Raw genomic sequence first — 27,078 nt, 5'->3', positions numbered from 1 at the left:
TAAACAACCACATGGTGGCGCTGTTGGTACCATGTTTTAATATGTTGAGCATTTCTACATGAGACACCTGTCCATGAAGGATGAATACTTTTAGTTAATATCAATGACTATAAATACACTCCCATAGACAGACATTAGAAATCTTAAAAAGTATAAAAGTTACAAAGAATCTGAATAATTGCAGTTTTGTCCTTAAAAAGCTGAACGTTTTGATATTTAAATGGTTTCTGTAGCTAAAAATATGCAGAAGTAGTTAATAACTGAAAAACCTACATCAGTTATACTCTGTAACTTTCTATTTCAACAGAAATAATGTTTTCATACTGTAATTAACTGTTCGTGGTAGTTTAACAGCATTTGGGGAAAAAGTACAAATGGACGTAATACTGAATTTATCAAGACGACGTCAATATGGAGGAAGTGCTGATTTTGTATCAACATCTAAATAAAAGAGGAAGTTTTGGGTTTAATTGATTGTAGCTTAATAGCAAACAAATATGAAAATGATATGAATATTTTATGTTTTATATTTTTATGACAAGACTGTTGTTTTAACAGACATTAAAACAGGAGCCACGAACTAAACTAAAATATAATAGAATTTACTTATAAAACAGGAAATTAATGTGTTTTAGCTGCAGGGATCTTGTTGTTCGGTGGATTAATGGCACATAATTAAACAGATAATGTAACACCGAACACATTTTAACTTTAACAAACACTGACGACAGCTGAACAGATCATAGGTCAGAGTTGGGGATCAGTTCGGGTCCAGGAGGGAGTCGTGGTTCAGGAACCCCGGCATGGATGAATACAGCTCTCGTTCTTTCTCCGTCTCCATCTCCGTCTCCGTCTCCATGGTGACGTGTTTGGTCGTCTTGGCATCGGGGCTGACATCCTTGGAGACCAGAGACGTCTTCTTCCCCTCCAGCCAGTATGTTACCATGTCACCTTTCCCCTGTTAGAGACACACAGATCCAGAGCGTTACTGGGCAGCTCCCAGTGCTCCCAGTTGCCCGACAGAACCGAACTGTGGTGAAAGTAGGCTGCTCACCTTCACCTGCAGCATCCCTCTGCACTCCAACGTGTAGCCGCCGATCTCCTCCAGCAGGTAAAACGCACTGGAGCTGCACTGGATCTTCAGAGCTGTGGAGACACTGAGCTAACGTTAGCATGGATGGTTTATAAATTACATATTAATCATTCCTTCCATTTTTATTAAAGATTCAAATAGACTATATCTTTGTTTTAAATTATTTCTCCATCACAGTGAAGGCTAAGTTGTATTTATTTTATTTATCATCATGTAGCATGTGCACTGAATACAATAAAGATGAAACAATAAATATATAAAAGTAACTTTATGAGTCTATCTGGATGTAAAAATACAGATTTTCTCCCAAAATGCAAAAGTAAGAAAACAAAACAAACTTCAGTGCTTAACTTACTCAAAAATTTTAACTCTTTACTTCCCATCTATAATATGAAAATGTATTGACATATATCACACAATTTATTAAGAAAACAACTATGAAATATTTTATTATTGCAATAAAAAAATTGTTACATCTTTGAAATTATACTCATAATTTAATTTGACTAAATTTATTTTGTGGAATAGTTGTGACAAAGTACTAAGAATGTGTAGGATGTGTGCTTTGCAAATTTAAAACAAATGTTTAAAAATGAGATGGTAAACGAATATTAAACTGAGGTTTGACCATCTCTGACTGTGAAACATATGGAACATTTGTTTTTTTGGAGCCTAATAATGAGCTAAAGCTTCAGCCAACATCTTTTTACTTTTTTTTTTGTTGTTTTCCTTTTAATTTAATGTCTTATTGATATTTTTACTCTATGTACATTTTAAAAAATGTTAATAATGACATCATGAAATAAATTACTATTACTACTTAATACATATCATGCAATTCTATTTTATCAGTAATACATATACATTATCCTGCGGTTGGTTCACTAGTTTCTACAGTGTATGACAAATCAGTGAACATGAAAAATAACTAAAATGTTTATTTTTGCCTTTTAGGCATATTGTAGAATAATATAATTGTGTGCATTTATGTCAGCTGAAAATACCTTTATGCAGACAGGTAATTAAATCCAGACATAAACACTCAGCAAATATGAATATTGTGAAAATGTTTTTTTTCTCAAACTTCAAAAATTTTTGTGCTCAGCTGCCAACTTTCAAATCTCAAACATTGGATCATCCTTTAACGCACCGAGGAGAGTTTAAAGTGTCTAAATGGACACACAGCAGTTCAATTACTAACAAAAAATTAAATAAATAAATTTGATCTTTTAGCATCAACAGTCAGTCAGTGATATTGAGATGTTTCTGCATTACCAACGCTAGTGGACTCCATCCTGGACGCTGTGTTGACTGTATCTCCAAACAGACAGTAACGAGGCATCTTCGTCCCTACGACGCCGGCTACCACCGGACCTAAAGACAGCGAGAGACATTAATGTAGCGGCAACACAGATGTAATAAGAGATTTTGATTTGCAGCTTGCGTATGTGTGAGTGTGTGTACCGGAGTGTATCCCAGCTCGTATCTGCAGCTGTGTGTTGGGTTTGTGAGGGATCCTGAAGGTGCGACAGACGCCCACCAGATCCAGAGCCATGCTGGCGATCTCTGCTGCGTGGAGGATCCCGTTCTCTCGGGGCACACCGGACACCACCATGTCTACACACAGACAGACATCCTGCCTTCATGAAGATTATAATGCTCAGTTTTTGTTGAAATGTCTTAAGAGAGGTTTTTTTTTGGAGGCAGTAGTACTCATTCAAAACTGTCATCAAAACAAAAGGTGGATACTTTGAGAAATCAAAAATATGAAAGATATCTTGGTTTTTTTTACACTTTTTGTTTACTGTTTTGTAGTTTTGATGTCTTCACTATTGTTCTACGATGTAGAAACTAATTAAAATAAAGAAAAACCCTTGAATGAGTAGGTGTGTCCAAACTTTTGACTGGTACTGTATATCCTAATGGTGCAGTCAGATCTAAATATAGTTCCCATTACCGTCTATGTGGAACAGGCCAAGACACATTCAGTTCAGGTTGTGAATTGACCTGTCTCCATCGTTTTATGCAGAGTTCAATCTGATTGAACTTTGACTTGCAAAATCTCAACGTCCCAGTGTCCAGTCAGTTTGAGAAAGGAAGGACAGACGTCTCATTCAGGGAATATTGTTTGCTAGTAGAAGCAGCAGTAGCTAATGGTAACTGTGTATGTGACTCACAGGCATCTCCGATGGTTTCCACCTTGTAAACATCATAGTTGTCGATGATGTCGTCGAACGTCGTGTAGAGCTTGTTAAGGAAGTCCACGACCTGGTAGGGAGTGCTGCTGCTGGACAGCTGGGTGAAGCCCACAATATCACTGCACACATAAATATACACACTCAGTCAGTCAGTTACCTGTACAGTCAGCAGTCATTTTATGTCTTTCGTACCTGAAGAATACGGTGGCGCTGACGTAGCTCTGAGCCTGCATTGGTTTCCCCTGCCGTAGGTCGTCAGCTACCGGCCTAGGAAGCATACCTGCAACACAAACACACACACATACAGCCTTATATTTATATCTTTATTATTTTTCTGCTTCTTCTGGGGCAGCTGTGGCTCAGGAGGAAGAGCAGGTCGTCCACTTATCGGAAGATCGGCAGTTCAATTCTGGTTCCTCCAGTCCACATGTCGAAGTGTCCCTGGGCAAGACACTGAACCCCAAATTGCTCCCGATGGCTGTGCCATCAGTGTGTGAATGTGTGTTTGAATGATTAGTTCCTACTGATGCACAGGTTGGCACCTTGCATGCTAGCCCCTGCCATCAGTGTGTGAATGGGTGAATGTGGCTTGTAGTGTAAAGTGCTTTGAGTGGTCGGAAGACTAGAAAGGCGTTATATAAGTGCAGTCAATATATGTTCTGGGAGGTTACAACCACATTATTTTGATTTAGTTTTACTCATATAAGAAAAACGTATATTAATTTATTCATTTGATTAGATTAGATTTGTGTTAGTTTCAACCAACAGTAAGTAAAAATATTTTAGTCTAGTTTTTGTTGCATTTAAAATATTTCCTTGAAGCATTTTGAGGCTCCAGCTCTCTTGAATAAAAATGAGAAAACTCCCACAGACTATCTGTCTCGCTTACTGTTGGAACATTTATTGGTTTACAACATTTCGGCCTGTTTCATCTTTGAAGGCAGTTTGTATGTTGGTAGTAGCTGGATTTTAAACTTATAACATCAAGATAGATAACTATATCATCTGCATACAGATGATGCTGGCTTAATGTTACTTCCAATATTGTTCATAAAACCTTGTGGTTATATTATCATCTGCAACTCCAAACCAGAAGATGATTATTGTCAACATGAAGCAACACAATTAAATTTAAGATGATTAACATAAAAAATCCTGTTAGTGTATTTGTGTCGTACTGTATAGCAGCCTGTCAGTCTTCTGTTTCTCGTGCATCAGATCCTGAGTCCTCTCAGCCACCAAAACCTCCAGATGTTTACTGTACTTCTCCATCTGAAACACAGAGTTGGACCATATTATACTGAATAAAAGTTCATATGATATAATACAATAGAGTATGATATTAAACATATGAAGAGAATGCAATGTACTGTATGTCTGTGATAGTATATGACACATAAGAACAAAATTTATATCGTCCCGATGAATTTGATGTCCTCTGTGTGTCTGATGCAGGTTGTTACCAGGTTCATCATCATGTCCACTGGGCTGACTTTGATTGGGTTGATTCGATGAACAAACTTCTTGATTTGTTCAAATGTGGGGCGGTGGGTGGGGTTATGAGAGCGACATCGCCGGATCAGCTACGGAAACACAAATAGGACAAAAGATTGAAACATTTGCTAAACTTGCAGTTGAAAAGGTAACATTTACACATCTAATGTTCATAAACACACTTCCATGTATTTGTGGAGAAACAGTTAAAAATGTTGTAACTCACTGTATCAGTGTATCAAGCTAATATGCTAATATTAGCACTGTTCCTCACTCACTTTAACAAAACAGAAAATAATTTTGATTTAACAAAACCCAAAACCCAAACACAGGGAAAGAAGCTGCTAAGTTCTGTTGTTGGACTCATTCAGTTTGATTTATGTTGTTTTGAGGAGTTTTATTTCTGAGTCTGACTAATTAGCATGGTTAAATAGAATAGAAATGATAAAACAAAACATATAAAAGACAATAAAAACATTTAAAAACAAGAATACAGTAATAAAACAAGGATTAAATAAAGGTTAGTTGAAAGCAGCTTTGGACAGTGTGAACAAACCTCCACGTAGTCAGCAGGACAGGGACAGGTGTTGTCGGCTTTACTGGAGATCAGCTCAGGCAGAGGAGGACACCAGGCACACTCCAGATTAGACTCCTCTACCTGCACAGCAAAGTACTTTTTTATTCATTTACAAATCTATTTTTCAAGACCAGACCAAGAAGGCAGAACACATAATAAATGATCAAAGAAACATCAACACAGATAAACAGATAAAGACTATATGATGAAACTAAGTCACATTATGCCAATGAACCAGATGTTACTTACAGGGACGGGGTCGCTGCGAGTAGCTATCTCCAGCAGAATGATGGAATAACTGGAAAAACAAACAGAGACTTGTAAAGTTGATCCCCACAAGATGAAGGATTACATGTTAGGATTCAGACCTGGTCGGTGTTTGGCACATTGTGGACATAGTTATGCGTTACCTGAACACGTCTCCAGCCAACGTCGGCTCGATGTTGGAGTTGTGAAACTCGGGGGGCATGTACACCTCGATGAGTCTCTGCTGATAGGTGGAAAGAGGCTCCCCCTCTTCCTCCCTGCGATACATCTGCAGCCCGTAATCTGACAGCAGAGAGAAAATAAAACTCCAATCAGTGAACTCCAGAGACCTCGGACAGTCGATCTCTGATGTCCTGTGAGGTTAAAGGAAAAGCTTAAAGCCACTGGAAACCAAAATCCACAACAGCCTTCTAACTATGTAATTTGGGGTCTTATTTACATAATAGTAAGCACCTAAAAAGATTAGAAATGAGTTTCAATACAAACTTTCCTGATATTGGATTTGAATTGGACGTGGTTATGCTTGGACGTTTATTACGAAAATGACACAATTAATTGCGCAAACCAATCATTTTGCATACTTCCCTCCTCCCTTCATGTTCTCAGCAATGTGTTGTGAAACAGAGGAAGAACACATGGCTCACAAAACTCAGATCAAACTGTCAAACTAGGCAGAGCTAAACAAATATGTATCAGTATTCTGTTAATGCATTGTCTATTTCTCGCCTCAAATGTTTTCAGAATCATATTTTAGTGTACTGCTTAGCTCTAATATGAGAAAGTTTGGGACCCGGCCGCCATGTTGAAAATGAACGAGCCGAAACCGAGCACTGTCCAACTCACAGTACCTGCCAGTAGCCAGGGAGATTCTATCAAAACGAGGAAGATTCAATCAAAACGAGGGAGATTCAATCAAAACGAGGGAGATTCAATCAAAACGAGGAAGATTCAATCAAAACGAGGGAGATGTTAATCAAAACGTGATCTGCCAGGCCTACACTGTCTTGAAATGGTCTGAACAGCAAAATGAGCTGTTTTTTTTTAACTAGTTTTTCTAATAGTTATGAACATTTTTTTTCTCTCAGATGTTTATTGATGCTTAATGAGACACTCAACTTTGATATTATATATGCATTTTATTATTTCAAGCCAAACTTCTAGAGGCTTTATTGTTTGTGGATTTTAGTTTTCTTATCCAGTTATTCAGACAAACTAAAGGAAGTTTGTTTTTGGTCTCTATGAACAGTTTGAAGGTGTAACTGAGTGGTGAGATTAGCCTATTATAGCTCAATTAATTGGTGTCTATAAAATCTAGCAGCAGCTCTAAATGGTGAAGATTTAACGCTTTAGCCCCTCTGATGTAAAATGTAATACAATATTAGATAATAAATCTAATAATTTTCACCAACAATACCTAGATTTTACATTTTAAAAAGAGCAGATTTTACTTTTTACCGGATTCTGTGTTTCCTGCTGCAAGAAAACACTTTTAACTTTTTTGTAACTGGGTTTTTGTGTTATTGATATGTTTGCCAGTTTTCTTTTATTTTTAATATTCAGAGCAAACTCAGATACATTCACAGATATTCTATTTTGACAATGAAAGCTAAAACTAATGAAAATATCAGTATATACGGTTAAACTACAGCACACATTTATATTACCGGTGATTTTGCAGACCCAGCGGTCGTCTAAGACACAGTTTAGAGACTTGAGTCTGCCGTGACAGATCCTGTGTTGGTGGAGGTACGACATCCCTCTGGCGATGTCAGTGGCGAAGGAAAACCTGGCAGACACACACAGAATATGATTTAATAATGTATAAAACTAGTGATTATTTAGCGGGGGGGGGAAAAATAACCCAAATGAACCTTTTTCACTCTATTGAAATTTAAATTAATGATTAGTCCAAACCTTCACTACAGTGACAAAAACATTTAATGTTTAATAATTGTTGTAATTTTAATTAAATAAACATGTTATTGTGTGTGTTTGTGTGCCTACCTGAAGCCCCAGTTAAGCGGGATCTCCTCGTTAAGAAGGACATCATTAAGGCTTCCTTTTGGGCAGTACTCCGTCACTATGGCAACGTTTGGCACCTCAACACACCCGCCAATGAACTTACACAGGTTGGGGTGATCGAGCTCCCTGGAGACAGACAGAGAGAGTCAGAACAGCATACGTGTTATATGAAAGGTTCATATTAGGTAGAAAAGGATGACGAGTGTATGTGTGTGTTTTACCTGACTTGTTTGACTTCCTGTCTGATGGTTTTGGAGAAAGAGAAAGACTTTATTTGAATCCTCTTGATGGCCACTGTCCTGCCGTCACTAGAGAAGTTGATTATTTTTAATACAAGATATTTTCTAACATGTAAACACTCAGGAACATTTGAGAATTGTCTGTAAATCTCTAAATCAATCAGGCATCCCTTCACTAACATCCTCAACAGCAATTTAAATTTTTTAGGGGCATTTTGCCCCAAACCCCCATTAATTTCCAATTCTAGTTGGTACCAAAAGTTGGCGGGGAAAGTTGGGTATTGTTCTTGCCACACTTCCAATAAAACCCAGTCAGAACTCCTAACTGGCAGCATGAACTGTGTTGACAGCATGAATGAGGTTTAAATAGACAGGTAATTAAGTGGGTAGGCGTACTATATCCCAGTGCAGGTGAAAGGTGTTTTTCGGGTCCCTGGTTGTCCCGTACAGGAGCTGAGAGCAGTCACACAGCTGGTGTTACTGTCACTGTTGCCCACTGGGACGCTCATTATACTGCCCATGGTCATACGAGCCTCCTGATCTGTAGAGAAAGTGAATTCATGTGAGTTAATGTTTTCTACCAACATCATGAAACCATTTGGAATAAGTTTCAAAAATGTCAACAGAAAAACTGAAACTTTTGTTGGATTCCTTCTTTTTTATGGTCACAGATGACACAAAGGTTATAAAATAGATTTTTTAAAGTTGTGGACTGGTTTCAGACCTATTTCAAATGCATTTAGAAAAGTTTAAACTTATTTTTAGGCCATTTTAGACCCATCTTAGACATGTACAGTCACATTTCAGACCTGTTAAAACCGGTGTAAGGCCATCTGTATTAAACTTGTTATCAGTGCCAAACCTGTCAAGTTCCAGCTCAGTGTAGACCAGTTCAGATCTGTTTCAGCCCTCTTTTGGACAGTTTCTCACCATTTGCACCAGTTTCAGAGCACTTTGCTGCAGAATAAACTGGTTTCAAGCAGTTTGATCTGGATTGTAGCAATACCATGTTTTATCGTAGTGAAGTCGATGATCCAGCTCTCATCCCACAACAGCTTCTGTTTCTGGTACCGCAGCCACTACACACAAGACAAATTAACCGACTGATATTTATTACTGGGTTACTTTGGTTTCTGTCAGCGTATTTGTGTTGTGTTGTGCGAGTTCTCACCACAGCGGTCAGTATGATACAGAGGCACAGCAGGCTCAGCGGCAGGCCGATGGCCAGCTTCGTGGTCGGGGTCATAGGGCATTCACCACAGTCAGCTGGACAGGTGGAACAAAGCTCCGCCTCCTCACAGACTCCATCACCACAAACTTAGAGGTGAGAGAGAGGAGTAAGTAGCTACTTGTTGATATTTTCATTAATGTCAACACTATGTTTGGACTATTGGAACAATATGACGATGGTAATATAACTGTTGGAGATAGCTAAAAAACTCAATCACTGTCTGTCCTCCACTTTTACCACACCAAACCCAGGTATAACCTTAAACCCAAAGATAATCATTTCTGATACCTAAAGATTACTATTTCTGTTCTTTTTGCTAAACTTGTCATATAACACTTAAACATAACCACATAAGATTAACCTCTTTATGTTTGGAGCAAGTAGCTGGCCAAAGTGAGGTTCAAGGGAGTGCTCTCGTGGTTTAGTGGTTAGGGTGCCAACCATGAATCCTGATGTATGTGGATCGTATCCAGCCGGGGACCTTTGTTGCATGTCATTCCCATCAGTCTGTCACCTCATCTACTGTAAGCTATCTAATAAAGGCATAAAATGCCAAACACTTGCTTTCAGCTGCCTTTGTCAGTCATATGACCCTTGTTGTATTTGTTTCAATAATTGTGCAAGTCATCCGGAGGAAACTTACCCACAGCAGGCAGCACAGTGCTCTTGGCCTCCAGAGCAACCTGCATTCGACCAACACGTATGTGAGCAATGAGCGAGGTGAGGCCAGCATGGACCAGAACCACCTGTAAGACAGAGCAATGGGTTTACAAGGCACAACAGTCAAGGATGTGAAGGCTGAAGTTTAACTTAGAAGTAACTGAAGTCAGTTGGTTGAAGTTGGGAGGTTGTCCCCTCAAGAGCTGGAGTTGAGTAATCTGTATGGAGTATCAATTGGAATCAAGATTGATGATTGACATTAAGAAGTGTATCATCTGCATATAATGATATAAACATATTTCATGAGTTTTAAATTAAATTGTGAAAGTTTATAAATTTGGTCATTTGCACACAATAACAAGGGAGCCAAACCAAGATCATGAGTCTACTCCAAATATTACATGGTTCTTGTGCATCTACATACCGCACAGCACTAAACACTATGTAAGTCCAATAGTACTTTGTACTTTATACTTGTTTATACTAACTATTACAACTCTCTGTTCATTTCTTACAATGGCCATTTGCCACCTTTAGCTTTGCACCTCCAGTCACAGAAGGAGGGAATCTCTCTTTGAATCCCCCCCCCCCCCTTCATGTTTTTTAACTACTCCAGCAGCACAGCTCTAGAGATCACAATACCAGTGCTCCATTTTGGTGCAGACTGAAATATCCCAACAACTATTAGATGGATTGCCATGAAATTTGGCAGAGACATTCATAGTGCCTGGATAATGAATCCTAATGACTTTAGTGATCCTCTGACTTTTCATCTAGCACCACCATCTGGTGAAAATTTCAATTTGTCTTTGGTTTATACCCAAATACCTGCAAAACTAATGACATTCCCATCAGCTTTAGCTGTACATTGTGTTTAGTGCTAATAAACAAATGTTAGCATTTTCATTTTGAGCATGTTAGCATGCTAATATTACCATTTAGCTTAAAGCACAGGAGTGCCTAAGTACAGCTTGGCTTTTGACTCTTAGACTTGTCTCTGTTTGGTTCTGCTATTTCTGTTTTTTGAGGAGATTTTTATATAGCGCTTTGGCTAGGTCGGGCTCATAAAGCCTTAAGAGAAACTGAATATAATATAAGGTTGTATAGATAAACCGCACTTGACTTGTGAGTGTGTTACCTTGGCGGTCCAGTTGGTTTGGGTCATCTTGCCGGAGGTGGAGATGGTGTGTGTGAAGATTTTTCCATCGTCAGGAATCCAGGGACCACAGATGCTCTCTGATGTCTGACAGAAGCGAAACGTAGTGAATCCATGTTCAAACTAAACATTTTGTTGACTCACACCTTTATTGTCTTTTAAACTGTTCCACAGTTAGTTTCTTTAATAATTATTGGTTTAATTTCTTTTTAAAATGTCATTTATTTAGACAGTGAACAGGACTTTTCCAGAACAAACCAGATTCAGCTCCACAAATCCTTGAATTTACAAAGGCTTTTAATGGCTTTATTGAGATTTTTAATCTTGCCCAATTGCATGAAATGATTGGTAATTGTATTAATTAAAACTGTGCTTTTTATTAGAATTAGTTATTCATCCATTAAAGGTGCAATATACGACATTCAGACCCACTAGATGTTGAACTAGAGCAACAGCATTTCAGACCGAAACAAATGTGTGCATCATACTAGGCAGTGCTGATTTGTACCATGTATCCCAGCGGACAGGAGTGGATGTTAGCGTGATGAATACAGCAGTTTTCTCCGTCAGCGTCTTTCCAGTTGGCGGGACAGTCGTGATGTTCGCAGAACCTCCGAGCCTGTTCGGCGTTTTCTATGGAACTAAACACACAAACACACCAGACCAGTTCAGTAGAATCTAGTTTTTTACAGTGTAGAGAAGTTTAAGCTAGTCAGTCTGGTTTAAATCCAGTTCAATCATTAGTGGAGTATAAACAGGTCTACTAACTTGTTATTGAAGATGTGGTTTTCTACGGCCCAGCGGTAGAAGGAGTCCTGGGCCGTTACCGAGTATGTGACGCTGAACACTTTTCCACTCTTTATCAACTCTGGAGGACGAACCACCCAGGCCATCTCCAGACCTGGGCGAGAGACACAGAATAACAGAGAGAGAGATTAACCAGCAATCAGACAATTGACCAGTATTTAATTTGGTTATTATGGAAACCAGAATATCTATGGTACATGTTAAAATTTTAGCTCAGAGTGCAGCTAAGATTCAGAATGAGCCTTATTTCTGTGGTATTTAATATGTGATAGCAGAGTTTATGTTAATGAAGGAACATGTCATCCAGTGCAGCGTTGAGACTCATTGATATGTTTTTATTGTTTCTGGACAATAACAGAGGTCTATGGTTCATCAGGGTTTATGCTACACACACAATACCAGTTAGTGGATCAGTTTGACTCTGCACACGAAGAAAAATACAGAATATCACCAGATTTGTTTTTTAAACTAACAAAGACACTGAAAATCTACAGGATGCTTCTGATGTGTTTTAATCACAGTCACTTGCTGAGTATCAATCTTCCCCCCAAAAAAGTATAGAAATGATTTTCTTCATTTATATAAATTTATATAATCTAGCAAATAACAAATTATGATTAAACTGATGACAAGTCTTTTCTTTTTTTTAGAGTTTACTACAATCTCCTTAATAAAGACTTGATACTTTATGATAAATAATGTCATTATATTAAAAATGTTAAACAAAAAATTCAAACTGCTTTTTCAGATTCTCACCTCCACAGTCGATCATGTTGCTTTCGTTGGGTTTGTCCAGAGGCCAACAGTCGTACTCGCTGTTATCCAGGTCGTGCCAACAGCTCATAGGACCAACACAGCAAACACACAGCTGGAAACAACACACACACACTAGTGATCAATGACCAGGAGCAAAGAACTGACGACTCATAAATCCACTAATAAACCAGTAACCACGACTGTTGGAGACATGATGAAAAGTAAAAACAGGTGACTGTGACCAACATAAAATACAAACATTGATTTGACTTTATAGATTTAAATTACGGTTGAGAGGAAGAAAAGGATTTGTCCAACACACGATAACACAAATACTTGACAACGTCAACGACAAAGACAATTAAGCCAATAAAGATTAATTTTCAGTTTCTGTTAAACGGTAAATCATATTCACTGTTTTTAGAATGAACAGAAAAGACAGGAAAGGCTTTTATCAACAAAACAAAACTTCTGGATTAATATAGATTAATAAAAATTAATACAGATGAGGATGATAAAACCATAAGTATAAAAAATGTGGGTATAAAATCTGTTTTTCTTCAATCTGAAAGGTTTTTTTTAATAATGTAATTACGGTAAAGTTGCAGCAGAAATCACCAGAAATTAATTTTAGAAAAAAAAAATGCAGATCAGACAGCATCATGACCAGACAGTAAACTAGATTTGATTAAAAGAAACATGAAATACAGTCATTCACTTGTTTCCTTTAATGAATTAATAATTAAATGTTCAAAATGTTCAGATCAAACTCTTAGTCTGTCACTAATCTGACAGTTTTCATCCCAATAAATCCTAAATTCATAGATAATTATTTCCTCAGATGTTCTTACCCAGAGCAGAAACCAAAGTCTTTGTCTTGTCTTCATGTTGCAGGTGATGGACAGACAGACGGAGACGGAGACAAGTAGACAGACAGGTGGTCCTGGACGTCTTCAGCCTGTGATCTGTTGTCCAGAGTGACTGATGTGTGAGCTGGAGGATGGTCGAGAGAGGGAAGAGAGACTAGAGAGAGACTAGAGAGAGAGTTTAAACACGGAGCTGATGGATGTTTTCTGCCCTCTAGTGGCTGCTAATGTTAATACACTGTTATCTATAGTACAACAAAGAACCACAGTCTTCCTCATTTACAGGTAGAAAAGATTTATTGGGAACAAAGTTTTGGATCACAAACCTTCATCAGTTTATTTTCTGTGTGTTGCGAGAAGTTTAGAGGGAAAAATCACTATTTGGTGGAGCTGTTAACAACTCATAGACATGTGAAATGTGACCCCGACTACACACTGCTTTTTGTAAGACGTCAAAAGCCAAAAAGGTTGGAAACCACTGGTTTCATCTTTAACAATGTGTTGTATTTTAAAAGCTTGTTATATTATCCATTGTGTCAAATCTTCATCTGAAAAGTAACTAAAGCTGTCAAATAAATGTAGTGGAGTAGAAAGTACAATATTTCCCTCTGAAATGTAGAAAGTAGCATCACATGGAAATACTCAAGTAAAATACAAGTACTTCAAACTGTACTTAAGTAAATGTACTTAGTTACTTTCCACCTCTGCTCGTGTGTATTGTGAAATGTTTTATAAACTTCCTCCATTCTGTGAGGTTTATGTATTTGTGTATGTATATTATCGTGACTCTCAGGTGTTTCAGAGTAGCTTTAAGTGTGACGTACACAGACAGTTTACATGATGTCTGCAGTTTATTTCCTGACAAATGAGCTCGAGATGTTTACAGTCAACAGGAGCGAAAAAACACACGCGCCAAAGGTCCGTCTGTGTTCACGTCACAGCAGACTTTGTGTGTGTGTGTGTGTGTGTGTGTGTGTGTGTGTGTGTGTGTGTGTATGTGTGTGAGGATGAAGAAGACCTTCCCCTCGTGCCTCCCACCCACCGACCACCGGCACGCGACACCAGCCGTTCGAATTCTAAACGACCAATCACCGAGTGCACGAGGAGGCTTCTCTTCTCCAGCCTTTAGAACGCTCGTGCACGAACCCAGTCACCGCAGAGAACGTTTTAACGCCTTTTTTCACCGCAAAAACGACTTTAACGAAACGTTTTACGTGTTTTATTGAAACTTACCGACGCTTTGTCTCGTACTTCGTCTACTTTTTAAAAATATTCTGAGAAGATTTCAACTTTTTTTTTCCACCTCAGAAACTAATTGAATGTAAAAACTGCGCGTTTTAACGTGTTTTTTTTTTTAATACTTAACTTACTTTTCTATTTTAACACCTCGGTGCTGCGATGTGGTTTCAAACCGTTTCCAGAGGTGGATACTAGTTTTCTTTGTTGTCCCGGGTCGGACCGGACCGGACCGGCCCTGTTGGTGTCCCGGGTTAAAGGATGCTGCTGACCCGGGTAAGCCTGGTTCTGCTGTCCTGGTTCTGTACGTGGATCCAGGGGCAGGACTACGACAGGTCAGGAACTATCTCCTCATACGGATCAAACAGTAATAAATGTTATAAATACTGAATTTAAAGCGACTTTATTTTGGATCATAAAATGTTTTAGTGTTAACTGAATATATCGTGTCTTTGACGTGATTTATGGTGTTTTACACTAATTATCCGTAACACTAATAATAAGGAGACATTTAATTGGTCTGGTGTCTTTCACTGCAAACATACTAACAATATGTTGAGTAGATATTATTACAGTATTCAAGTAGTAGTAATAATAATGATAATAAGCTTTATATAGCACCTTTCATACAAGAAATGCAGCTCAAAGTACTTTACAATAAAGAAATGACAGGAACCGAGTGTTTCACATGAAAAAAAGACATAAAATGAGCATAAAAAACATATTAAAAACATTTATGTAACATAAGATAGAAAATAAAACCCACTAGTTGTATTTCTGTAGTTGCACATTTTTGCAACTTTTTTCCATTACATTTATGGAACAGCTTTGTGATATTAATACTTTTACTGAAGTAAATAATCTGAAAACATCTCCCACCACTGTTTCACAGGCATCAACTGTAATTTTTCAGTTTTTTTTCTGTCTTTTCTTCCTCTAGCTGCTTTGTAAAGTTTGCTTTGGCTCAGGCGCAAACACACCGAGTCATTAGATAAACACGTAGAGAGAAGAGCTGTGACGAAGAGGAGAATAAAGACAAATCAAACACTTTTTAATGAAAGAAAACTGGGAGAAATGCAGGAAGACTGATAAAAAAAAAATGTATTCTTTCATTAAGAAACTGGTCTGAAATTGAAACTGAAATGAAATTGAGCGTCAGGATGGTGTCAAAGGAAGGACAAAATAGCAAAGAGGGAATATTGATGGAAAAACTGGGACAGATGGAGGACAAAAGTGGTGAAAAGCGTGACGGGAACCAGAGAAAGTATGTAGTGGTGGTGGCGGTGGTGGTGGGTGGGGGGGGGGACGTGTGGAAAAAGCAGAGCTCACCACCCTCTCGTCCCCCCGCTGATATAATTCATGTTCAGACAGGCAGGTGGAAACAGGAGACGAAGAGCGAACTGACACACTGCAGCCGGTCTGAACCAGTAAAGCCCACTGAAACTAAACAGTCAGCTGCTCACTTTACTGCAGCTGCAAAGAGTGATTTCACCCTCCACTTATTTCACTTTCCTACTATATTTATTCATCGCAGTCATGCAGACGATCAGCTGATGCAGAAACAAGTTATTCTACTAAACATGAATCTCTGTAGACGCCTCAACTGTGGCGAGAAGGTGTAAATATATATATATATGTGTGTGTGTGTGTTAATGTGTGTGTGTGTGTGTTGCAGCTGGGCGGATCAGGCGGTGTTGTCCGGTGGTCTCTGTCGCTATGGCAACAGTGTGGAGTGTTGTTGGGGCTGGAGACCGATGGACTGGGGACGCTGTCAACGTGAGGACACATACACAACAACAACAACAACAACAACAACAAGAACTGACCAAAAACTGTAGTTTGACCAGATTTAGCCGATTTATTACAAATCCTGTGAACTTCTCAATACCGCTGATCATTTTCCAAACCAGCAACCAGTGTTCAGATTTCCTTCTTTCCAGTTCATCGGAGCAAAATGTTCAAATCACCTTGAGACTTAAAACTTGTTTTATCTTTTTACAGAGTGCAGTTAAGTTGATTTATTTGTACAGATTTAAAGTTTTTATATGAACAGAAATACATTCAGACAAATAAAAACACACTTTTACCTACATATACTCAGCTGTATATGAATTTAAAGGATAGATTCAGGTTTTCAGTCTGTTTTAATACTGACGTTCCTAATTTCCATATTAACACTGAAGAAATTCTCTTTGAACAAGACTACACTGTAAGAAATGAAGGACAGAATCTACAGCCCTTGTTTAAAGGACACATATTCTGCACATCTCCAGCCTCTATATTTATATTCTGGGGCTCTACTGGAATATCTTTACATGATTTACAGTTAAAAACTCCTTATTTATCTTCTACTGGTCCTTTATGCAGCCCCTCAGTTCAGCCTCTGTCTGAAACAGGCCGTTTTAGCTCCTGTCTCTTTAAGGCCCCGCCTCCTGATGAGCCCACTCTGTTCTGATTGGTCAGCTTTCAGGAAGCAAACTATAGTAGCAGGATTTCACTTCTTTGTCTCCTTCTTTACTCCAAATGTCAACTTCTCAAATCCATCCGCACATGTTGGAGCTGAGCAACACATGGAAACACCTTAGCAACCACCTTAGCAACCAGCTTAGCAACCAAGGCTACAGGATGGGCAGCCATTTATGAGCATGTGTGACGAGCCCACGTCAGCAAGGTAGAAAAACCTGGTGCAAACGAAGCGTTCACAGCAGGTTGAAGCCCTGAGTTTTGACTTGCAGGAACTTTGATCATGTTTAACATCCGACATCAGGACAGGAAATAAATAACAGAAACACACTAAAAGCTGAATTTGTCTCCTTTAATCGATGTAAAACAACAGCTTTAAATTCTGAGTGTGTGTGTGTGTGTGTGCAGCTCACTGTCAGCAGGGCTGTAAACATGGAGAGTGTGTCGGACCGGACAGATGCAAATGTCACCCGGGATACGCCGGCAAGGCCTGTAACCAAGGTAACTGTGTGTATGAATGAATATTGGTTGTTGTGAGTATATTTCTGGGACATTTTGGTCTGTTCGAGGGTTCAGACTTTGTTTCTAGAGTTCAGGTTAGATTCAGGTTGAGGTTTGGGACCTCATGATGTCACTGAGCGTCCTCACAAGTATAATAAGACAAACAGTCGAGTGTGCGTTAGCTTCACACACATTTGATTTCCCATCATGCCTCTGAGAAAAAGACAGGAGACACATTCTTGTCATGCTTGTTTGACCTGCAAAGGCGTGTTTTACCTGAAGACCCCCAAAACACACACACACACACACACACACACACACACACACACACATACACACACACACACAAGCACGCTGCTGTTTCCAAACCAAGACCACAACAAACACACACACACACAGACGTTCTCCACCCACCAACACACACACACACACGGGGTTAATCTCCTGATTAGAGGCTTCATTATGAGTCATATCCTGACTATAAAACAACATCTGGCTTTAAACTGGAGCCTTCACACACACACACACACACTCCGTAATATAACACTACACACACACACACACACTCACACTTGAAATGCTCTACATGACCTGCAGGGCAGAAAGTCAAAGGTTAATCCAACAAGTTGACAAGAAGAGTTAAAACGGAGAAAAGGTGCCTCCAGTTTAATGTTTAATTCCTTCCCCTTTCCCCACCGTGTGTGTGTGTGTGTGTGTGTGTGTGTGTGTGTGTGTGTGTGTGTGTGTGTGTCTGTGTGTGTGTGTCAGATCTGAATGAGTGTGGTCTGAAGCCTCGGCCCTGTAAGCATCGCTGCATGAACACGCCGGGCAGCTTCAAGTGTTTCTGTCTGGATGGATACATGCTGCAACCAGACGGCAGCTGCAGGAGTGAGTCCACGCGCGCACACACACACACACACACACACACACACACACACACACACACACACACACATTACATGTTTTCATTACACTGGTTGGACCTGATAAAACAAAGACAGATGCAGATAAACAAGCACAGAAAAAGATGTTAAAAACAGTCAAGAGGAATAAAAACACACGATTCAGAGTGAAGTAATTATTCACACTTTGATTTTTTTTCTCTTACTTTGTACTCACAGATGCTCGAACCTGTTACCATGCCAACTGTCAGTACGGCTGTGAGGTCATCAAAGGGGCGGTCCGGTGCACCTGTCCGTCGCCAGGGTTACGGCTGGGACCCGATAGACGCACCTGTGTCGGTCAGTCAGTGGAGACAATACAGAGATGCTGAATGAAATGTAGTTTATCCTCAATCTCTGTCTCAAATTCAAATTCAAATTAAAGCTGCAAGCAGCGTCGAACGGGCCTTCGCACCCCTGCGCACGTTGGGGGGGCGCGGTGCAGTCCAAGGGCTTCTGTCACAGGCATGTAGATGTCTCCAGACCTGGGCTGACAGGTCTGACTTTACAAACATGTAAAAGTTTGGTCCGACCGAAGCATGTACAATAAAGTTATAGCCATCAAAATTCATCAAAATTATGCAAGTTTCGGGCCCATTCACTTGAATTTCAATTTATAATTTGAAAACTTTTGATGAGTTTGTGTGTAAAAGAAGTTCACCTCCTAATTTTCATCAAGTCTACTTTTAGAAAAGTAAAGACTTTTAACCCACATGACCTGGTCAAAGATTGGGATCAGTCTGCTACAGTACTGATACAGTCATTGCACATTGCTTTTAAGAACTATGAAAATCTTTTTGCCTGCCTCTTCCACCAAGACAACCAGCACAAAACAATATTAATAAGAAAATAGACAAAGAAAAAAATGGTTATTCCTATCCTTCCCTCTAGTTCTTGGTTTGTCAGTGGGATATTTGACTAATTAGAAGCTTGCAACTGACTCTGTGGCGCAACGGTAGCGCGTCTGACTCCAGATCAGAAGGTTGCGTGTTCAAATCACGTCAGGGTCAATATGGGAATCCCTGTCCTTTATGTTGAACTCTGTGGTGCTGAACAGGGGACATTATACAGATAGTATCTACAAACCCTGATCAGTGAACCAACTGCTGCTGTCAGACACTATGACGTTACAGTGGTGTGTCTCGCTCCTCATTAGACGGTTTTGGTTTTAAATCACTTCAGGATCAGTAATTTTGCTTTCAGATCAGTACTGAACTGCTGAAATTTACATTTCCAAACTGCATAGCATTTCAAAAGTGATTTAAGCAGCCCTCTTTCTCTCTCCACTTTCACCTCCAACTTTATAAAGGTTGTAATGTTGCACTGATGACAAACACGAAATGTTTTTATTCGCCCCTTAGTTTTTGTTTTGTCAGCTGATTATTTGACTTTTTAAAGGTTTAAAACAGACTCTGTGGCGCAACGGTAGCGCGTCTGACTCCAGATCAGAAGGTTGCGTGTTCAAATCACGTCAGGGTCAAAATTTAAGCTTTGCAACATGTGTTGTTGCACTCACAAGAAACAACTTTGTCTATACGTCCAACTGTCCAGTTCTTCTGGTAACAGCCTGCTGCCTTACTGATATGTTCATTGCACAGTGCTTCTAAAATCTAAAACAATCTATCCTCAAACTCTCAAAGACAACCCGTGCAAAAAATGATTCAATATCAACATCTTTTACTTCAAATTGTTGTGCTGAAACTTTTGCACTTTACATGCAAATTGGCATCTTAAAGAATTTTTTCCCCCATAGTTTTTGTTTCTTTCAGCTGATTAGTTGACTAGTAAAAGCACGTACAATAAAGTTATAGCAGTTTTAGGACTCTCTATTTAGGGTCAAATACAATTCTAATTTACTTTGTGATTTTGTGGTTTCATTCCAATATTTGATATAATTTTCTTTTTGTTTTGAGATGATTTGGTTGGGTCAGATTGTTTTTGGTGTGTGTGGCTTCAGCAGCAGCTGGCAGAGGGGCCTCTGATCTTTGTTCAACTGGTGGCACTGAAGGGCTTTGTACTGGTAGGACTGGGGGTCGCTAGATTGGAGGTGTTTATAAAATGCTTCTAACGGGTGTTTTTCCCATTTTGGGAGGTCTTGGCTGGTAAGTGGACCCCACACTTCACTAACTCTCTCTCTCTGCAGACATCGATGAGTGTGTGTCGGGCGGAGGTGTGTGTCCTCGTCGCAGGAAGTGTGTGAACACGTTCGGGAGCTTCGTGTGTAAATGTCACCTCGGCTTCAAACTCACGTACATCAACGGACGGTACAGCTGCATCGGTGAGGCGACTCTGAACTGTAGATCCTGAAAATAACAAATATAGTTTCTTACCTTTGCTGCATTACTGTACAATATTTAACAATGTTTAATGTTAAAACACAATTTTAAGTCATATAAATGAATTTTGTTGGGTGAAAAACCTTCGTCTTCTCAACAGTTTAACATTTATGTGTTTACTGAGACTGTAAATATGTTTCCATCCACCTGTTTTTATTCACATTTTCAATCTACTCATAAAAAAACTGAACAGAAACGCTGAAAACTCTGAGATGTAAAAGTTGGTGTGTGAACTCAGTGAATAAATCAGAGCTGCAAAAAATCAGCTGATCGACAGAAAATTAATCTGCAATTACTTTGATAAATGAATAATTTTTTTAATGCAAAAATGGCTCAAATTCACTGGTTCCAGCTTCTCCAGTGTGAATATTTTCTGGTTTAAATGCTCCTCTGTGATAATAAACTGATCATCTTTTGGGTTTAGTCGAACAAAACAAGACATTTTGTCTTCTGGGAACTTGTGATGGACGTTTAATTTACGGACCACATGAATAATCAGTTAATCGATAATGAAAATAATTGTCAGTTTCAGTCCAAGAATAAAAGATGATTTACATGAATCATGTGACTTAAACGTCACTGAAGAGCTGAAAACATCAGATCGGTGTGAAGCGATGATGAGGAGACTGTAACCTTCCTCACATCAATACATGAAACTAACTGAAACGTCATATTTCCATCATGTTTTACATCATTTGAGCTTTGGCTGCAGGTCTTTAAAGTCTTATAAAGGATTGATTTAAGTTTCCTTAAAAAAAGGCCTCAGAAGGTGGTAAAAGTCTTTTTATTTTTATTTTATTCACAAAGGTCTTAAATATATTTTCTAGCCTGGCTCTAAAATCCCCATTTCTGTTGCTACATACTGACTTAAATACTGAAATAAATTTAAATAAATTGACATTTATTTCACATTGCACTTGGTAAATAATTCTAAGCCTTATGATCACTAATGTTTTTTATTTATATCTTTCATACTTTGACTGTGAAACAGGTATTAATGCATTCTATTTGGTATTAAAATGTCTTAAAATGTTAATAAAATGTAACTTGGTGAAGCTGCAGAAACAGTTTTAATGACGTCATCTTGTCGTGCCAACTGGAGAATTAGCGTCACCTGCTTCTTTTTCCGATATTCTAACAATAATAATAACAATAATCTGTTTCTCTCTCTGTGTTATCAGATAAGGACTCTCGGCCGTTCTGCTCTCTGAATCCGACGTCTCCGAAGTGCAGATGTAAAGACGGCAGCTGTAAAGGTAACAGCAGCTCCTCTTCATCAACATTCATGTAGCTCGTCAGCAGGTGAGGTGACCTGTTCTGGAGCCAAAATGCATGGATTATGTATGTAACCATGGAAACTAAACCAGTTGAAGACCCCTCAGCTCTCTACTGGATACCTTTTAACTAAATACGTGTTAATTATGTTGTTGTCTTGTCACCAATCGCTGTGATTGATTGATGCTATGTTGTTTCTTTATTTAAATGTTGTCATCTGTATGTTATTGATACCGTTTGTATTGATACTGTGTGTATTCTCTAAGAAAAGTCATAGTAAACTCTGGTGATTTTGTGTAACTTTAAATGCTTTGCTCAGATACATCACATGTTTCCTACAGATCTATATATAGAGGTACAGTTCTTGTAACTTTAAAAAACTTTTAAAATCATTTTAAATCATCTGACACACCGTAAAAAAGTCTAGTTTAGGCTGAAAATCAGTCCTGAGTTTATGTCTGTTTCCTCACAGCGGTACCTAAAGTCACTCTGGTGCCGCAGAGACCGAGAACTACAAGAACTACAACTCCCATCACCACCACTGCTGCTATTACTACTACTACTATTACTACTACTACTACTACTACTACAACACCTCAGCCAACCACCACAACAACAACTGTCCCCACAACGACCACTACCATAGCAACAACCACTCTGGCTCCTTCTACAGCTGCTCCAACCACCACTTCAATACCTACTACAACTACTACTACACCTGTTACTACGACTACACCTATTACTTCTACTACTACACCTATTACTACTACAACTACACCTGTTACTACGACTACACCTATTACTACTACTACTACACCTGTTACTACGACTACACCTATTACTACTACGACTACACCTGTTACTACGACTACACTTGTTACTACTACGACTACACCTGTTACTACAACAACTACACCTATTATTACTACTACTACTACCACTACAGCTCAGCCAACCACCAGAACAACTACTGTCCCTACGACGACCACTGCCATAGCAACAACCACTCTGGCTCCTTCTACAGCTGCTCCAACCACCACTTCAATACCTACTACACCTGTTACTACTACGACTACACCTGTTACTACTACAACACCTGTTACTACCACCACTGCGAGTACATCTGCTCCTATGCCAACTACAACTGAACTGGATACTACAACTACTACAACAGCAACAACAATAGCTACCACGGTTGCCCCGACAACCACGATGCCCACCACCGTTTCCCTGGCAACGACCACGGTGAACAACGGGATCAACAAGGACGTGACGCACAAACAGAGAGGAGACGTGCACAGTGAGTAACAGACAAACAGTGATTGATGGTTTATCGTCATCATCGATCAATCAACAAAAAATGAATCTGCAACAGTTTTGATAACTGATTGATCATTAAAATCACATTTTAAAGCTGCTTTCAGCTACTTAAATGTGAATATTTGCTGTTTTCTATCATAGTAAACTGAATCTCTTTGGGTTTTAGACTATTTACAAGACATTGGAAGACGTCAACTTGAGCTCTGGGAAATTTTCACTATTTTTGATCAAACTATTAAGTGATAAAAAGTGAGAAAATAATCATTATTTACAGCCCTAGTTATGGTTGTGATGTGTGTGTGTGTGTGTGTGTGTGTGTGTGTGTGTGTGTGTGCAGTCCCTCGCCATCCGAATAATAACCAGGTTTGGGAGTTTGACATTGAGTTGGGAAACACAGCTGACGAGGCTCAAGATGATCCAGGTGAGTGTTTGTTTCAGAGATCTTCACTAAAAGATGCTGTGATTTATTCATTTATCTTTTCTTACGTTCTAAATATGACAGAAGAATCATTTTTGAGTATTTTTATGTTAAAATCTCTAGGGATGCATGATATTATCGGCCCGTCATCGGTATTGGTCGATAAAAGCTCTAAAATGAAATATCGGCATCTGCAAATTCTGGGGAATTCTGCCGATTATGAGAGGCCGATATGTCGCCATCTCCTCTTCCGCCTGACTGTGCTTCCCTTGATGGACTGTGTCATCCTGACGGTCCCGGTGCTTCCTCCGCAGGCTCCACTTCACTCAAGCTGCCCAATAGACCCACTGCTTCTTCCCACTTTAACCAGAATAACAAACCGGGGTTCGGTGCCCCACATGAGGGCCGGGGCTAACGTTAGCTGGGAGGCTAGCGAAGTCTAGCTGGCTGTTCTTCCCTCCGGTCATGCTGCGGCTAACGCCTCCCAGCTAACGTTAGCCCCGGCTCTCCATGTGGATCCAACTGGACCACCGAGCCCCGAACAGTCCATCGAGGTGCTGCGATGTTTGGCTGCACAAGCAAGAAAACTCTACTGCTCCACCCACTTGGCAGGTTTAATGCTGAGCTCCTGAACTCCAGTCTTCCTAAATTCTTCATATATTGTCTTTCTTGATCATTCTTAATACAATCTATGCCTGCATGCATAATAGTCTCCTCAGTCAGCTGGAAAAAAAATATGTGCATATATCGGCAATTGGCCACAATGAGTTGGAAATATCAGCGTATCAGATATCGGCAAAAAATCCAATATCGTGCATCCCTAAAAATCTCTTATTTTCTTTTCCTGTAAGAATATTTCTGATGACTCGTCTTGAACTCCAGGACGGTTTCATACATTTATTGCTTATTTTGTGCGTTTTAGAGGTCGGTATTCTTCACTGTTCCTTTGATCACGGGGTGTGTGATTGGATGTCCGACAGAGACGGAGACCTGCACTGGGAAACTGCTCACAACTCTGCAGGTAACAAACACACAATAATATTTTAAGTCTTAATAAATGTTAAAAACTCTTATATTCATTTATATTGTTGTTTTCTGTCACTCAGGTGTGCGTTACCTGTCCGTCCCGGAGCTGAAGGAGGGACAAAGGAGCATCCGTGGCGCTCGATTGGCTGTCCAAATAGTCCCGCCCTGGAACCACGGCGACCTCTGTTTCTCCTTCTCACATTGGTTAACGGGGCATCACGTGGGCGTGCTGCAGCTGTTTGTCCGTAAAAAGGGACGAGAACAAAGGTAGTGGAGAAAATAATTAAAATAATGATAATAAAATGTTAAATCTGTTTTCTCTTATTGGTGAAGTCTTGTTCCTGATTGGCTGTTGCAGGTATAGCCCCGCCCTCTGGAGCAGGACAGGTGGACACGGTTGGAGACACACACAGGTTACCTTGACGACACACTCTCTGGACAGGGTGAGACACACGTGACCTAAAGACGAGTTTTCTGTGTTAGCATGTGTGTCGGCGTTGATCATAGGTGTGTGTGTGTGTGTGTGCAGGTGTTGCTGAAGGCCGAGCGGAGGAAAGGACAGCGAGGACAAATCGCTGTTGATGATGTCACACTGAGACAGGGGGCGTGTCGATGACATCACAGCGGTAAGAGGACCCCAAGCGTCCTCACAGAGCGTCAGTTTCACTTTAAGACTTTTCAAAACTGACGATTCAAGGACCTTCGTACAGTTTAAAACAGCTTTTCTCAACCAGTGGGCTTCACAGCGCCATCTAGTGGGCCGCTGAGGCAGTGGTACTGCTAAACGGTTATAATTATTTTTGTTGGTAATTTACAAAGCTAGTTATTTTTATATCTAAATGTGCTCAAAAATTCACATAAATAAAAAAGGTTGAATTAAAATGTATAATTTCAATGACCAGTTATGAATATCCCGTCATCATCAGGTAGAGATGAATGCGTTTTGCTGCTGTTAGAAGACACGTCTCTATCAGCTGTGTTTGAAAGTGAACTGATGAACTAGTGTGATATGATGATATATATCGTGTAAAGAGAGAAAAATGTCTGTCATGTCATATTATGCTCTATCGTTTATATCGTTGTGATGCAAATCACACTCTTTACTGCAATATTTTTCATCATTTGTCCATCTTTTGCGCCGATTACGTTGATAAATTACTCTTCTTGGCTTTTTACTCGTGAAGCTTTTATCGTACTTACAGTAACATAACGAGTTTAGTCGTCGTCAACTCTCCACCGCTGTCTGTCTCTCCTCTGCTGCGCTGCAAACACCCGGAGGACTCAGCACCGCATGCGCTGCAGAGAAGCAGAGAAGCAGCGAGACAGTGACCATCAATGACAGCAGAACACAGTAGAGACCGCCTTTATTTATGTTATTCACCAAATGTATGTGCACTGGTTTAATTTCAGCTCAGTGTGAGAGTCTCTGCTGCGTTTTTGCTGTCATTTATGGTCACGCTGCTCTCCTCTGCTGCGCTGCAAACACCCGGAGGACTCAGCACCGCATGCGCTGCAGAGAAGCAGCGAGACAGCGACCATTAATGACAGCAGAACACAGTAGAGACCGTCTTTATTTATGTTATTTACCAAATGTATGTGTACTTGTTTAATTTTAGCTCAGTGTGTGAGAGTCTCTGCTGCGTTTTGCTGTCATATTATGCTCCGCTGTGTGTGCTGCACACAGCGGAAATCAAAAGCGAAGAACAAACTGAGAAACTTTTGAACGCTACTCCGTGTGTCAGCCTCTCATCCATCACACCATGACTTGATCTTATTATTTCCCAGAAGCCCAAGTGTCTCACTGAGGAAGTATTTATCTTAATCATTACAACTGACATAACACATATTTACAGCCCAGTTTTATTTGTTATGTTACGTTTATGAACGTTTATTGGGGAAGTTGGTCCTCTGATGTTGTAACAGTCAGAAGTGGGCCTGAGAACCCCTGATTTAAAGGAACATGCTGCTGTTTTTTATCTCACTATAAATCCTGTAAACTAAATGTTCCTGTTTAATATTTTCAACAGTTTTTAGATGAATTTTCTCTTCCTGAGAAGGAGAAAGAAACTGTTGTTGTTTCCGCAGCAGAGTTTCAGTTTAAAACCTGACAGACTAAATACAAACACAGCAGAGTGTTTGTTTGTTTGTGTTACAGAACGACAGAGAAGCTGCTGTGACCTTTGACCTTCAGTATTC

At 39.6% G+C, this 27,078-nt stretch overlaps 2 protein-coding genes and 2 non-coding genes across 7 annotated transcripts; 3 read left to right on the top strand and 1 right to left on the bottom strand.

Moving 5' to 3' along the window:
• Window positions 1-14,811, bottom strand: LOC121889593 (atrial natriuretic peptide receptor 1-like). Of its 4 annotated transcripts, none has more exons than XM_042401662.1 (24): window positions 14,737-14,811; window positions 13,352-13,523; window positions 12,501-12,612; window positions 11,706-11,838; window positions 11,446-11,578; window positions 10,920-11,024; window positions 9,765-9,867; window positions 9,062-9,207; window positions 8,897-8,969; window positions 8,287-8,431; window positions 7,873-7,959; window positions 7,634-7,777; window positions 7,294-7,415; window positions 5,773-5,911; window positions 5,612-5,660; window positions 5,342-5,443; window positions 4,755-4,874; window positions 4,470-4,563; window positions 3,484-3,571; window positions 3,271-3,410; window positions 2,558-2,710; window positions 2,369-2,467; window positions 1,055-1,146; window positions 1-958 (listed from the first exon to the last, which is right to left on the bottom strand). In XM_042401662.1, the coding sequence occupies exons 2-24, from the start codon at window positions 13,385-13,387 to the stop codon at window positions 761-763; spliced, it is 2,613 nt and encodes an 870-aa protein (XP_042257596.1). In that variant the 5' UTR covers window positions 13,388-13,523; window positions 14,737-14,811; the 3' UTR covers window positions 1-760. The 4 variants fall into 4 exon arrangements, with proteins under 4 accessions (XP_042257596.1, XP_042257597.1, XP_042257598.1 ...); XM_042401663.1 differs by lacking the exon at window positions 14,737-14,811 and adding an exon at window positions 13,693-13,733 and having other exon boundaries at window positions 13,352-13,534; XM_042401664.1 differs by lacking the exon at window positions 14,737-14,811 and adding an exon at window positions 13,693-13,716.
• LOC121889603 (nephronectin) lies at window positions 14,380-26,067 on the top strand. Its single transcript, XM_042401686.1, has 13 exons — window positions 14,380-14,937; window positions 16,278-16,378; window positions 17,474-17,566; window positions 18,335-18,454; window positions 18,688-18,807; window positions 20,651-20,785; window positions 22,025-22,099; window positions 22,591-23,418; window positions 23,776-23,859; window positions 24,779-24,877; window positions 24,963-25,149; window positions 25,241-25,325; window positions 25,412-26,067. The coding sequence occupies exons 1-13, from the start codon at window positions 14,864-14,866 to the stop codon at window positions 25,496-25,498; spliced, it is 2,088 nt and encodes a 695-aa protein (XP_042257620.1). The 5' UTR covers window positions 14,380-14,863; the 3' UTR covers window positions 25,499-26,067.
• Window positions 19,446-19,517, top strand: trnaw-cca. The gene has a single exon. It is a non-coding gene; the product is annotated as a tRNA-Trp (tRNA).
• On the top strand, window positions 19,916-19,987 carry trnaw-cca. The gene has a single exon. It is a non-coding gene; the product is annotated as a tRNA-Trp (tRNA).
• Window positions 26,068-27,078: the final 1,011 nt, after the last annotated feature.

Source organism: Thunnus maccoyii, chromosome 22 (assembly GCF_910596095.1).
Source record: "Thunnus maccoyii chromosome 22, fThuMac1.1, whole genome shotgun sequence".
In the NCBI taxonomy this organism is placed as follows: Eukaryota; Metazoa; Chordata; class Actinopteri; order Scombriformes; family Scombridae; genus Thunnus; species Thunnus maccoyii.
Note: the sequence above shows the minus strand (reverse complement) of the source record. Positions and strands in the feature narration are given on the sequence as shown.